Here is a 14,397-nt window from a genome sequence, read left to right as displayed (position 1 = left end):
TTTTCGTTGTCGTTGTTGATTTGTTAGTTTTTAAAAAAAAAAAGGTTCACAAACTCGGACAGAACTTTTCTTTGCTGGCTTCACGGCCTGTTCTGTTCTCTTAGGCTCCACACGAGGGCAAAGGGGAGTTGGTGCTGATGGAGGAAGTCGGGGCCGGGGCCGGGCCTGAGACTGCGGGATCGCCCCGCTCACAGTGGAGCGCTGTCCCCGGGACCCTGAGACTCCGGACCGAAGGCGGTGGCGTTTTGGGGTTGGTGATGGAGATGGAGATGGAGATGGAGTGGGTGGGCGCGCCGGGGCCGGGGAGGCGGCGCGGGCAGGGGGTGGGGCAGGAAGAGCGCCTCACTTTCTGTGTTTCTCCTCTTTGTCACTGCTTTTGGCGCTGCTGTCCGTGTGGCTGTTCGGGTTGTTGCTGAGGTACATTTTGTCCATGGCCTTGAGAGCCTCGGTGAGATAGTTCTGCAGGGCCGTGACCGCGGCGCACACCGCCGGGCTTCCGAAGCCGTGGGAGATGAGGTTGAAGTGGGTCAAGCAGCTCTGGATGCCCGGCTCCAGGATGGGGTTGGGCCTCGAGTTCCCCAGGGGAGATCGGTCCTGAGCCAGCAGGTCGGTGAACTCCTTGCATATCTGTCTGCAGCACAAGTGGAGCGGAGAGAGAGAGAGAGAGATGAGGCCGGGCAGCCAGCAGCATCCGCAGCAAAGAGAAAACCTTGCTCCCTGCCGTTACCTCTGCCTGGATCACGCCGACACCTGACCTGACCCAGAGCCCCAGAGACAGACTGGGGGGGAGGGGCACATGTTGGGAGACCCAGCCACCTGTCAGAGTCCGCCTAAACATCTCCTGCTCTTTAAACACTTCCACACATGCCTCTCTCTTTACTTTCTGTGTGTGTGTGTGTGTGTGTGTGTATGTGTCTCTCTCTCACCTCTCAGCTGCACCAAACTTCTAACCCCCTCCTCTCTCGCTCACACCAAGCATCCTAGACGCAAGAAAACATTTCACACGTTAGGAGAGAGACAAAGGTGAGTCAGAGGGGCAAGGAGTCAGAAACGCAAGCATCTCTTCAACAGCCAATAGCATGCACCCATCAACTGTCCTGCTCAAAATACTATGGAGCCCCCTCTTCCCTAATCTTCTAGAGACCTGGGCAGCAGTTCGGGGGGATGAACTCTCCACTCGTTCACCTTCAGATCAGGGTGGATGTGCACAGGAAAGGCAAAACTTTTCTTGGGACTATTTTGCCTTTAAAAATAAAAGTCACCAGAAAAAAAAAATGTTCCTTGGGGATAAGTCAGAGTGGTTTGGGGAAGAAGAAACAGACATTTCAATCTCCCATTCCACCTCTTTTCCCATACACCAAAAAAAATTGTCTAGGGAAATTGTTAATATGGGTGTGTTTAGGAAGCTAAGAGAAGAGGGAAAAGTTGAAATATGGGCGATGCAGCCTGCACAGGGGAAGCTCAGTCTCTGAACCTGGGAAGCAAGGACTAGGTGGGCCTCCCTGAGGCAGCAGCAGCCTTTGGGTGGGGGGCTGTGAAGGGAGGATGGAGAACAGGAAGCAGTGGCAGACTACCTCCTCCAAGGCCAGCTGGTGTCCCCAGGCCAGAAACTGCCCTGCCTGAGGCCGCTGCCTCTGCTTCCATGCCCTCCTGTGACATCGACTTTGATAATTAAGGGCTTCCAAACAAGCCTTTTAATTTCCAGAAAACATATCAAAACAGTCATTTTCTTTTCACACACCACCTGCAGAAGCCTATTCAGCCCAGGCACCAATGGGAATATAACTTGGGCCATTTTGAAACCTATTTGACATCTCGCCTGTAGGCTAGAACTTGTGGTGTGTGTGTGTGTGTGTGTGTGTGTGTGTGTACACAGCACTTTTGAGGAGGATGGAAAGGAAGGCAAGAAATGGGAGAAGGGATTAGGGTTGAAACTAGGACAGCTTCTGGCTTGAACATTTTGCAGGCCACTGCTTAATCCTTGCCCTTGGAGAACATATTGATAAGAGACAAAAACTGATACAGGCAAGTGTGTCACTCCTTTAAGAACTTGGTTCTGAGAATTTGAAAAAGAATAGATACATGTATGTGTACAGCTGAATCACTTTGCTGTACACCTGAAACTATCACAACATTGTTAACCAGCTATACTCCAATATAAAATACAAGGTTAAAAAAAAAAAAAAGGACCTGATTCTGGTCTTTCTGACCAGAAATAGTCGCAAATCCACACTCAGCTTCCATCAAGTCCCTACTATACCCCACCCCCATACACGTTAATTTTTTTTAAAAAAATGAGAACATGGGGTGAAAGAGAGGGGAAAGTGGGAAATACGCACTCACAATCTTCCTTGTATTGCCCCTTTAAAATCAATTACGGTTTATTAGATTGTGTTGTAACTTCAATATTTACAACAGAGCTGATTAACACAAAAGGAAAAAGAGGCCCAAAACGAGAGCAAAAACGATTTTGATTTTTGTTTCTCTTGACAGTGAGACACAGAGACCCCGAAGAGGTAATGTCTTACTTTGTAGCCAGGAGCATGTTTTTTCTTGTCAATTGCTCATTGGGATCGGAATGTTGTCGGTTGAGAAATTCAGCTACTGCTTTGGCAGGAAATTCAGTTTCGCACACATACCCAAAGTCCCTGGCGAGGTGGACGGCCTCTCCTGGCAAGAGGTGAGAGGAGGGGAGCGAGGGCAAGAGAATGAAAAAAGTTGGGATCAAAACTGCCTCCCAACTCCCTTATTTTCTTAACCCAGATGTTGTAGGAAACACACACTACTTGTTTTCCCATTTCAGGCATTTTCTTTCCTTCTCTGTAGGATCTGGTGGCTGCACTTCCCAGGGAAAATGGCCACTTAGCCTAGAAGGCCCAGGCGATTGGAAAATGTAAAATCCCATCAACTCCCCTCCAGCCTCATCCCCAACCCCGATGACATTCCCCCACCTTCTCTTTCAAAATGTTTCTTGTATTCCAGCCTCACACCTATCAACACATTCATAAATGATATTCATAATTACTCCTTGAGCTTTTCTGCAAGGGAACGACTAAGGGTTTACATTTTAACTTTATCGCATATAATTATCTGTTCATCCAAACCGATTAACCAAGAGGATTTGAGGGTCACTCCACTGAGTCTGCCTGTGTTGTTGATTTTCGAATCTTTGGTTTTAATTTCCTGAACCAGTTGGTTTTTACTGCAGGGCTTCCTGCCATTAGCTCCAGCTCCGGAAGAACGCATGCGCCAATTAGAGCATCAAAGCCCTCTCCGCTGAGCTTGTTTCCATAAAATGGAGCGGATCACAAACAATAACAGTTCTCCAGAAACTGCTTCCCTGCTACAGGACTCAACCCCAAAACCATGCACACTCTCACACTACACCCAAAGCCGCTACTACCATTTTCTCTGCGTATAATTGTTTTGGGGTCTGAACGGTGGGTTCCCAACGTACTGGTACTATTTTTAATATAATGCTACTGTAGCTGAGTTTCTGGCACTGAACAATTGCTTATGACTTAACAGTCACATTAGTATCATTTTGGGCACCATTAACAGATGGTTCATAGGGTTTCTCCTCAATTTTATGTTTTTAAATATTTTTAAAATTATTTACAAAGCTAGAACTTGAATTCAATTATACTATGTCTCCTCAAATACAAGATATAAATAAGATTAAGTGCCTTCTTTAAATATAAATGGTAGTTTTGAAATCTGCACCATAACTTAAGTGCCTCTCTTTTTCCTGTTGGCATAAGACGTTTCCAACGGAACACAAAGGAAAATGCAAAAGAACGATACATTCATTCCAACACACCCAAACTTAAGCCAATTTAGTATCGGACAAACTTAACAGGGATCTAGAGGAAGTAGGGATGTGACTGCTGTGACTGGATTCTGATGTATCTAGAACAGCGAGTGAGGACAGGGTGAGCCTTTGTTTTGAGGGGTTTAGAAGCGAGTGTGTGTGTGTGTGTGTGTAAAAAGCTGACATGAGACACTTTCTGCAATGCTTATATTTCTTTTTTCTTTTCCTATCCAAATAACTCAAAGTCTAAAATTGCTCACTTTTCTTCCTCTCCAGTAGAGAAGCACAATTAAATGAGAGATAAGGGAGCATATGTTTGGAAAACAAAAACCTAAAAGGGCATATAACCCTGAGCTTTCAGGATGGTCTTAAATCAGGATGCAGGTCAAAGATTCCCAAATTAATTCAGGAAGTAATGGTCACGCATTTCTCAAACGCAGATGTCAGAATAGCTTAAGTGATTTACTGCTGAGCTCTATAAAGGAGACTGGAACTTGAGGAATATGCAGTTCTTAAGTTTTCACATTGTTTAGGTCAGAATTGGGCTAGGGAGGTGTAATTTTGTGGCAGAGGGGAAGAGGAAAGGAGGACAGGAATAAATGCAAATAGTTTTTTGACACGAATTCCATTCACTTCTGGTTATGTTTTCTGGAAAAATGAAACTGCCCAACTGACAAAATACAGCCAAACATCTGCCCACTGAATATTAGCCATTTTCTCAGAAGAAACTTCCCTTCTCTTTAGCAAGGGAACTCACTTACCCTCCACTAGTGATGTAAGCAGGGTGACATTGGCAGCTTTACGCCTCCCTGCTGGCAGATTTAATCCTATCTTGTCCAGTTTTTCTCTTAAAGATCTTCCTCCATTTTTAGACTTCGCCCTGTTTCACAAATACATGTGAGAAAGGGATTCAGAAAACATTTGGTTGCTCTGCATCACACTGTAGTCATTTTGACAACTTCCTAAAATGTACTTTTAAAAATTAAGGATCCTGGCCCCGAGATATGTAAGGAAGGGAAACCTAGGAAGGAATGGTACAGAAAGAACATAGGCGATAAATGCTTCTTAAACTCTAAAGCACCCCCTGTGTTCAGTTATTACTGCAACTATTGTGGCAGGTTGGAAGGTTCTGATTTCCCAACTCTCTGAAGAAGAACCACAAACAAATAAACACAGCTCTCATCTCTAGGGTGTGAAGTATTTTTGAGTTCAACTGATGACTGTATATTTTCCCTGTTGTTACAATCACACAAATCCCAATGGGGTCTTTAAATTGTCTTTGCAAGATCTGCTGTTAGGTTATTCAGAGTAACCAAAGTTATCATCACTCTTAGGTTTCTTTCTCTGGCTTTAGCCCCAGTGGGAAATTCATTTCACCAACTGTTTACATGCCATGTCACCAGCCTAACCAGAAAATTCAAAAGTGGATATCAGCCTTTAAAAATTTCCCTGATTTCAGAGACGATGGAGGTGGTTCTAAATAGATGTCTAAATAGACTCCCATAATCAGAAAGTGGTTAAGATAAATTGTTTAAATAAAACAGCAAATTAATTAATTTCAGATTTTATTCCCTACTCAAGTGCTCTTTAATTGTGTGGATTAGATTATACTCCCCTAGGTAAACAGTCTCCAATATTGGGGAGGGGGGAAGGGGGAGAAAAAGGCAGAGGGCGGATTCAGATCTGTGCCAATGAAAGATTACAAAGGGACAGCAAATGACCGTGAAGGAGGAAGGAAAGAGTGGAATAGCTGATGTTAAAACTCTGTAGCCTTTGTATGGGATATACCCATCACAGCAGATATCTGGGTCTATAAACAGATATATGAATAAATGTCAAAAGAATGAAGTTTTGGTCCACTTTCTCATTAAAAATTAAAAAGGAGAAAAAGTAGAAAATATTATCTGGGAAAGTTCAACGCAAGATCCACCACACACAAAGCTGGGTGGAACCCTAGGAGCAAAAAGCCCAGAGGAGGGACAAACCTGCCCTGAGGGAAGGTGCTTCACCTCGCTGACCCTTATAAAATCTCATCTACGAAATGAATCATTCCGACCTCGCGCGGGTGAGACAAGAATCCCTGGCCACATATGCAACATGCAATCGTCGGTAGCGACCACACATAATGCACGTAAACGTGCCTCGCACGCTGCCTGGCACACATGGGGACGCGGTACATGGGAACCATTAGTGCGAGCACCTCGCGCGGGAGGGTCTGCTTCTGGTGACCCGGGGGCGTGGCACGGAGACTCTAGAGAAAACCATTGTCTTCTACTTAAACCCTATTCAAGAGACGGCGGGCTGCAATCGGAGACCCTATATGGAGGTAAGGCAAAGTGAGGCGCCTGAGCGGAAGTTTTTCTAGGCTTGCAAGGTGTGAACGAGTAGGGAAAAGGCGGGCGCGCGGCGCCCCGCGGCTGCAGCGGCCGGGACTGAGCCCGCGGCGGGGCGAACTGCGCGTGCGCGCGGGGAGGGGGTGGGAGGAGGCATCGCTCTTCTCCCCGCCCCTTTCTTTTCCCGCGAAGGGAGGGCCCTGGCGCGAGGCCAGTCCGCGTCGCCGGCCCGGCGCAGGCGCAATGCTTGGCGGGCAGGGCCTCGCTCGGGCCTCACCTCCGCAGCACTCCGCCCAGCAGCGAAGCGTTGAGACACTCCGGCGGTGAGAGGCGCCGCTGTACTTCCGCCACCGTGACCTTGTACTTCGAGGTGGAGCTGAGGAGTGAGAGACGACCCGGAACTGAACAAAAGACTTCGTTGGGGTTCACGACGCCGCCGAAGAGGTTGTCCTTGTTGATGGGGATGGCGGAGACGGCGTTGCTGTTGGACTTGGACAGGGACACGGGGCCTGCGGAGACAGACGGGGAGGCCGCGTGTGGGCGCCGAGGATCCCTCCCGAGCCCTGCCCGACCCCGGCCCTCGTCCCGGCCCGGGCCGGCTCCCAGGCTTGCGCCGCAACCGCCGCTTTTCTTCCAGCCCTGACAATTCCGTGGCTCCTTCCCCATCTCCTGCCCTAGTCCCTGCTGCATCCCGGTACTGGGGATGGAGCCTGTGCCACTCGGCGCGTCTCCCCGGCGGCCGGGGGGCGGCCCAGCCCCGCCAGCCAGCCCTGTGCTTCTCCCTGGACCCTTGCCATTTAACCGCTGGGGCGCTGTCTAGAGATGGTGGTGAACTCGTGACCCTCCCGGCTCTCAGCATCCGAGGGAAGTGGGCCCCAGACGGGGTGCTGGAGCACGGGCTTGGGGTGCAGCGGAGGGGGTGACGTTTGTAAACCGAGAGCAAGCTATGTAGGCTCGGGAGTTTTCGTGGGGCGAGGGGTTTAGCGTTGGGGAGAAACTGCTTCACAGACCTATAATTAAAATCAGCCGAGAGTTTAGATGGCTAAAGCGGCCTGTAAATGAGCACTTCATTCAAGGCACCAAGCCGGGAAGTGGTGGATTCTGTTGTCACACCCCGTCCTTTTGATAAATAGGCCCTTTCCTATGTTTATCTGTGAAAAAGACTCGAGTTTTGGAAATCCATTCCAAGCCCCGTTTTGAACTGGGAGAAAGAAGGATAAACAGGCCTACCATGGAAAACTAGCAATGTGTTCTTTTGATGAGCAAAGAGTTAATAGCCTTATGCTTAAGCGTCTTCTTTGGGAAGGGGGGAAGGGGAGGATATGTTCTTGTTAGTTAAAATCAAAGCTCTTCATCATTGGATCCACCATACTTAGAAAAAAATTCGAGGCCAGCAGAAAGTGTACTAACATGTTACATTTCTAACACCAAAAATAATTCAGATGCATTCACAACCATTTAAGTACAGTATGCATTTGTATCTTAAAATTCCACATGGAGACATAATAACACATGTATACAGTACTCCTCCCTCTTGAATGGGGATATTTTAGACGTATAGGGAGGTGGGGGGGGGGCTCTAGGTTTTGGATAGATCACTTGTGACATTAATAGCTCTGGGGAGGCTAATAGAGACAATAGGAGTTAAACGAACTCTTGAGAGATTACTAATAAAAGAGCCAATTATCATGTCGACTTGGAAAGAGCATCTCTTAAGATTTATCCCTTGCACATCTAATTTGACATGACAAAGACTTCACAGATGCAAAAATGAAACTTTAAACTCGCTAACAATATACTGATTGGGGTTAGAAATGGGAACAGTTTTATATAGCATCGTCCTCTGGTGGTGCCTAGAATCCTGAAATGTAACATTGCCACCATAACAAAAAAAAAAAAAGCTGCTGTGAATAGCATTTAATCCGGTAAACTTTACTTCTACTCACTAAACACAACACAAATTACAAATCCATCCAAATCACTTGACACTTTTAAAAAACAATTTCTGCTCCAAACATTTATGCTAATAAACCTGACATCTTCAAAAAGCTAATTTTAACCAAAAGCCAAATTTTGTTAACCTAATTCACAAAGTTTAAAAAACCCTTAACAGCTAATGAGAAATTAAATTTAAGAACATGAAAGACTTTTTCCCCCTCTGCTAAGGAGTGTTACGTCTTTTTGTCATCTGCTCCTATATTAATATTAAATTACTTGCACTGCTTTTAGCATTATACACTTAACACTCATGGCCACTCACGCAATGGATTAACTGAACTGTTAAAACCGTTACAAAATTGAAATGCCACTTCCAAATCTGTTCACCTATTACACATTTCATGTGTTTGTCCAGATATCATTAAACTAAATTAAATGTTCAAGTCATGAATCAGAACAAAGCTAGCCTGTTGCCATTACTAACATACTGAAAGCCGATCATTTAAGCATTGCTATTCTATGCCTATCTATTCGCTAATTCTGAGCCTTTAGGAAATCCTACTTGGAAAAAAATAAACACAGCTCTGCAAGTTCTTTTAAATAGCACTGTGCCTGTAAGGACATGCTTGGAATGCAGAAGGAAATGGCTTACCTTTCTTAATTACAGTTTGATCTGGGATGTTAATACCCGGGTCTTCTACATGCTGCAACAAAAGGATACACATGGATGTAAATGTATAATCAAAACAAAAGGAAATGAATATTTCGTGCAAGACAGGGGGAGGGGAAGGTGTAGACTCAAAATTCCCCCCTCCCATCTAGTGACATTTATATATAAACATCTCATCTTGGCTCATTGGAATTCGGGGTTTTGCAGCTCAAGAGGATTCGCTGTACACCCACCGCCAATTTCTCGTTCCCCAGCAAATAATCCACGTTTGAAGGAGCTGGGGGTGGGGAATAAAACTTTCTTTGGAAATTAAACCGAGTTTTGATCTTTCTCACAGTCAGTTCAACCTTTAAAAATACACCTAGCTTTAGTTTGGCGCCTCAGCGGCTTCGGACTTGAGCAATTCCAGCGTGCAGGCAGCAAAAGCCAGAGAAACAATAGAAATGACAGTCGGGAGTAACAGGGGAGTATTGGAAACGTTTTAGGTGATGTGATAAAGAGCAAACGTATATACACACCTTCACTTATGGATAAATGAAAAAAATTTAAAAAGGACTACTGTCTAAATTGGATATCAGATAGGGATATGAAAATGATAAAAAGAGAAACAAACAAACAAAAATCCTTTGAGGTTTTCCTGTGTCCAGTAGCAGATTTGGATTTGTTAGTGTGGGTTTCTCTTTTCCTTTTTTTTTTTTTTTACAGATGGATGGGTATACGTGTGTGCTAGAGTCAAAACGTGATTAGAAAGTAAAATGAAATCGTGTTTTCTAATGCAGAAACTGACAGGCAATATAATGTCTGCCTGTGTTTACAAATTAGCACCAGGGCTGCTGAGATAGAAGATTTCACAATCGTTACCAAACACAGGCATTACCATTAAAAAAACTATTACTTCCTTCTCTAGTCTTTGTCCAACAATAATACTGATTCGAACATTTTCCATTCTGTCTTGGATTTATGCTCCTGTTAATTGTGCCTGATCCCAATGATTCCGGGTGGATGGTACTAAGTTGCTTTATTACAGGTTTTATTATACTCAATGCTCTCATTTGTAACTTGCCTAAAGTGCTTCTGGATTTAAGTATAATTAAATTGAGAAATGTTCAGAAATGACTACTGCTGCAGTTCTTGTGTTTTAACTATATGGGGAAATATGATCCCTTTATGCATGCACCCTAAACCCATAAAGTAAATGTAATGTGGCATAATACTTTTATTTGTGTTATTTCTAGACCTTGTCCATACAGGGAAGACTGTTAAGTTTAAAACCCCACTGAGATATTAATGATTAAATAATTTTCACCATCGATTTGATTTTCTTAAATATTTGGCAGTCGTTCTTATTAAAGGTTAACTGTTGCAGCAATGGGAAAATTGAAAACAACCCTTTTCCTGACCCAAATTCCTTTGAAAGAATTTTTTTTCTTAAAAGGTGGGGGAGGGAAAGGGGAAGAGCAGCAACTGGGTTTCCTTGTTTTTATTTGATCTTTTGATTAATTTCTCCTATAGGCCAATCTCACCACGAACAGTGACTATACTGGTGTCAGGAATTCACACCAGCCACTTTGGAATTTTTGCAAAGTAGAGCAATTCTAATTCACAGTAGTTCCAAAAGCTCGCAACGTTATTTTGCAATTCAGATATTTCCAAGGAGCAGACTAGGATAAGGATTCAGAGAATCTTTGGGAAGGGGAACTAAAAGGATCACAACTTCCAGGTTTGTTTTTTAATGGCCCTTTTCTCAGCTATTGCTCCTCTCATTTCACTTTCCAAGAAATGCACTGTTTAGTATCAGTTTCTAAAAACATGTATGAAAACACACACACACACACACACACACACACACACAATGCTTACTAAACCCCACATTGGATCAACTTCCTACTTTCCTGCTTTCCATGTTACGAAGCTAAACATAACCAACAAATTTCAGTGATTAACTAGGCCAAATGAGAGATGTAATAAATTTTCTATTTTCCTATGTAACTTAAATAATGTTTTAAATTCACCAGGCAAGCAGGTAAGTTCATCTGACCATTTTCTTTGCAATCTAATGCAGTCATCATTAAACTGTCAACGGACATATTGCTGTAATATTTGATGCAGTAATTTGAAATAGCATTTTAGCAAAAATCACATCCAGATACATTTCCTCTCCAAAGAAAAGCAGCATTAACAGAGCCTTTACAGCTTTAATAAAATTATTGGCTTGCTCTAATTCCATTTCAGGAAGGTTGTGAGCAAACCATAAATATGTAGAATTGAAGCAAGAGATGCTGGTTTAAATTTAATTTCATAAAGTATTTTCAAATTATCAGTAGCCTGGTTTGCATTGTAAACAGTAAATGCGCTAATACCATGCTTATTTAGAAATCATTTCAAACTGCATTTATTGATAACTGAATTAGAACTCAAAGAATGCATTGCCCGATAGTCTGAAAACATTCGTTTAATATGGGGGTGTAGCGGGTTCTGAGAGGCGTTGGGAACCCAGTTAATGATGTATGAGGTCAGCACTTAGCACCCCTAGGAAGAGAAAAAGGCTGCATTTAATGTCCTCCTCCTCGGACTTGCTACTTACTATTCTTTAATCAGGGTAGGGTATACACATAACTTTCAGATATCACTAGCACTCATAAAATCCGGTAAAAATAATTTTCCTAGTGTGTCTTTCACACTTTCTTTTAAATGGCCAGGGCATTTCAATGAGCCCTTTTGGTTGACTCTTAACATGTTTTTCAGGACAGGGAGAAATCCCCACGACAGACACAGTGGTGGAATTAGATCCTCTCCCCGTCGAAACAGTTTACTGTCGTCGAGAGGGGAAGGTACCGTCAACGGTGACATTCGTCTAATTTCTCAATGGTAATATGCAGGCATTGTTTGAAGGAGCTCCAGGAGCCATTGTTCTAGGGGCAGGACCCTCAAGTACAATTCTTTTCCATTTTTTTAAGGCGGCTGTCTCGGTGGGTCCTTAAAGTGTCCACCCGAAAAACCAAAAGGAGATTTCGAGAAAGTAAACGCCAGGCAGGAAAGCCAGGGCCCCCCGGGCTGCACGTTCCGGGCGTTTTCTCGCGGGTGGGTGAGGAGGGTCTGCGTTTTCTCTCCCGCCGCCCGCAGGGCCTCTTACCGGAACGTCCTCGATGGCGTGAGGTAAGGAGTGGATCGGGAGGTCTCCGAGTCCTGAGCCAAGCCCATGGGGGCCGTGCAGGAGGTCCTCGTGCCGCCGGTAGTCCCTGCGGGGATCCAGGCCCGACAGCTGGTGGGGCAGCCCCCGGTGCGCGTGCAGGAGCCCAGATTCCTGGCTCTGCCTCTGGCCGGGCCAGCCCGGGTGCTGCGGCTGCGGCTGGGCGTGCAGTGGGTTCAGGCTGTAGGGGTCGTTGACGTGGGAGTAAGGGTCTTGCGACTGGGGGTAGATAGGCTGGTAGGGCGGGGGGAAGTAGGGGGGCTGGAAGTCGGCATTGGGGGTGTGGGACAGCGGCGGGGCGCTCGTGTAGGGAGATTGACCTACAGTGCCCAGCTGGGGCAACCGTGCCGTCCCGTTGCTGGTGCCGTCGTGACGGTCCTGGAAGAGAGCGAGGGCAAGGGCAGAGAACAAGAAATCAGGCGTCGAGTTACAGCTGCCACACTGAGTGCACGGCTCAGGGCTGCGTGGGAAACGGCCCGTCCCCGTCCGCAGGCCGCCGCGAGAAAGGAGCCCTAGGCGCTTCTTTTCAGAAAATACTCCGGGAGTGAAAAGGGCCCTTCCCCAAACGCAGGGAATTCGACTGTGCCAGTGAGGGGGCATAAGAGACTCTCCTTAGGCGTTTCTTTCAAAGGGGGGGAAAGGCGAAAAAGGGCCTCCCGGAACATAGCCCGTTAAGCTGCGGAGTGGAACCTCCCTTACGCAAAATTAAAATTCCTACTAAATATTAAACAGCAGAAGCGGCCTTTTCTCTGTCCCTGCATTTGAACCTGCCTGCCACTGCGTTATTGTTTACCCTGTTCTATTTATGTGGAGGAAAACAGTCATACCCATTCAAAGGCTATTACCATTTCATGACTATTTAAATAGAGCATATTTCGTAGAGGGCTGTAAGGAAAGCCCACGTTTAAGTTACCAGCTAAAAGAAGGTCTTAGCTGCGGGATGGGGGTCTGTCTTATCCGCTTCCTCAGTTAGGAGCCTTTTTCTGGACAGGGTCGATTTGTGATAGAGACGGGGAGAGAGGGACGTCAAGCCAAGGTTTAAAATGGAAAGATCCAGCCTTGTCTTGGGTTTAAAAGAGAGAGGTGCACCCCGGGGCGGAGGCCCCCGCCCCTTCCACCCCAGCCCCAAAGGGCAGAAGAAACGCCTGACTTGGGTTCCTCTATTGCAATTCGCTTGCAAAACAAGCGAACAGAGTTGATTGCAGGCAATGCGAGCCCTCGGAGGTTCGGCCCCGGACCCCGAGGGGAAGAAGGGGCACACCGGGCAGCATTTTTCCTGTAGCCGGATTAAGCATCAAATGTTGAGAACATCTCGGGAACACGTGAAGAGGCGAGGAAATAAAGACAAACGTGGCAAGAAACACGCCTTGGGAAGTAGCGGCGAGGTAGGGCTGCGCGCCGGGAGAGGTCGAGCGGGGGATGGGGGGTACCGCATTCGGCTGAAGGATGGAAGAGAGGGAGAGATACGAGGAGCGAGGGCAATGCAAACGGAAAGGGGGTGCCCTGAAGGAAAGCCGGGCGAGGAGGACGGGCCGCTCCGCAGCCCCAGGTTCTCCAGAGTAAAATTCCTAAGGAAACAGGGATGGGGGTGGGGATGGGACTCACCATAGCTGAAAAACTGTGAACTAACATCTGCGAAGAGTCTGGGGTAACGAGTCAGGGTGGAAAACAACAAGCAAGCCCGGAGAGCCCGGCTGCCCCGCTGCCCGAGCGAGCCCCACACAAAAGGCGCCGAGAGCCCCGCGCCACCCGGGACTCCGGTCACGGCGCCGCCGCTCCCCCGAGAGCTGGAGCCCCGCTCTGGTCCATCCGAACTTGAACCACCGATTCGAGCGGCGCCTTCAGATGGTCGAACCCACGGTCTCTATCCTGCCGTGAGCGGGTAGGATTCAAAGTTCCTTAAAAAATGAAAAACCTCAAAAAGGCAAAAAGCAAGAAGTGTGTGTGTGTGTCTGTGTGTGTGTGTGCGCGCGCGCGCGCGTGTTCCTTAATCCGTGTCTCCCCCTCTTTTCTTAGCGGCGGCTTCGCTTGAGCTTCTAATAACCGCGCTGGGCAGCGTTCCTGGAGCCTGCTAATAGCAGATATTCATGACTATTAATATTACACGAATACTTAATAAGGGAAGAATGCCTGGAAATCGAGCGTGAAGCGGAGAGGCAACTCGCGCCGGAGCCGGCTCTCAATGCAGTCCATTGACGGGAGCCTCAGTGTAGCAAATCGGAGGAGGGGAGAGGGAGCGCGAGAGACAAAAAGCGGGCGAGAGAGGGAGCGGGCGAGCGCGCGGGGGGCCGCGGCGCGGCGGCTGGCGAATCACAGGGAAGGGGCAACATTTTAAAAGGTTGCAGGGCAAGCAAAAGTGAAAGAGAAAGAGGGAGAGAGGGAGACCGAGGGCGAGCGCGCAGAAAGGGAGAATGTGTCTGCGTGCGTGTGTGAGAAAGAAAGTGTGGGCGCGAGA

At 46.7% G+C, this 14,397-nt stretch overlaps 1 protein-coding gene across 4 annotated transcripts in view; it reads right to left on the bottom strand.

Annotated features, from left to right (window-relative positions):
* Positions 1-281: 281 nt before the first annotated feature.
* Positions 282-14,397, bottom strand: part of TFAP2A (transcription factor AP-2 alpha) — a 16,108-nt gene continuing 1,992 nt past the window's right edge. The window contains exons 1-7 of one of the 4 annotated variants that reach the window (XM_024747560.1): positions 13,548-13,635; positions 11,886-12,320; positions 8,735-8,786; positions 6,422-6,653; positions 4,573-4,691; positions 2,529-2,670; positions 282-631 (exon numbers count right to left, since the gene is read on the bottom strand). In XM_024747560.1, the coding sequence (XP_024603328.1) occupies positions 343-631; positions 2,529-2,670; positions 4,573-4,691; positions 6,422-6,653; positions 8,735-8,786; positions 11,886-12,320; positions 13,548-13,574 (1,296 nt within the window). In that variant the 5' untranslated portion in view covers positions 13,575-13,635 and the 3' untranslated portion in view covers positions 282-342. Of the gene's footprint in view, positions 632-926; positions 981-2,528; positions 2,671-4,572; positions 4,692-6,421; positions 6,654-8,734; positions 8,787-11,885; positions 12,543-13,547; positions 13,636-14,397 lie in introns of those variants that run through there. The other 3 variants (XM_024747561.1, XM_024747558.1, XM_024747557.1) reach the window with 3 other exon arrangements.

The sequence above is a fragment of the Neophocaena asiaeorientalis genome, unplaced genomic scaffold (genome assembly GCF_003031525.2).
Source record: "Neophocaena asiaeorientalis asiaeorientalis breed wild unplaced genomic scaffold, Neophocaena_asiaeorientalis_V1.1 scaffold960, whole genome shotgun sequence".
Lineage (NCBI taxonomy): Eukaryota > Metazoa > Chordata > Mammalia > Artiodactyla > Phocoenidae > Neophocaena > Neophocaena asiaeorientalis.
The sequence above is the reverse complement of the archived record's forward strand: the minus strand, read 5'-3'. Positions and strand labels throughout refer to the sequence as shown.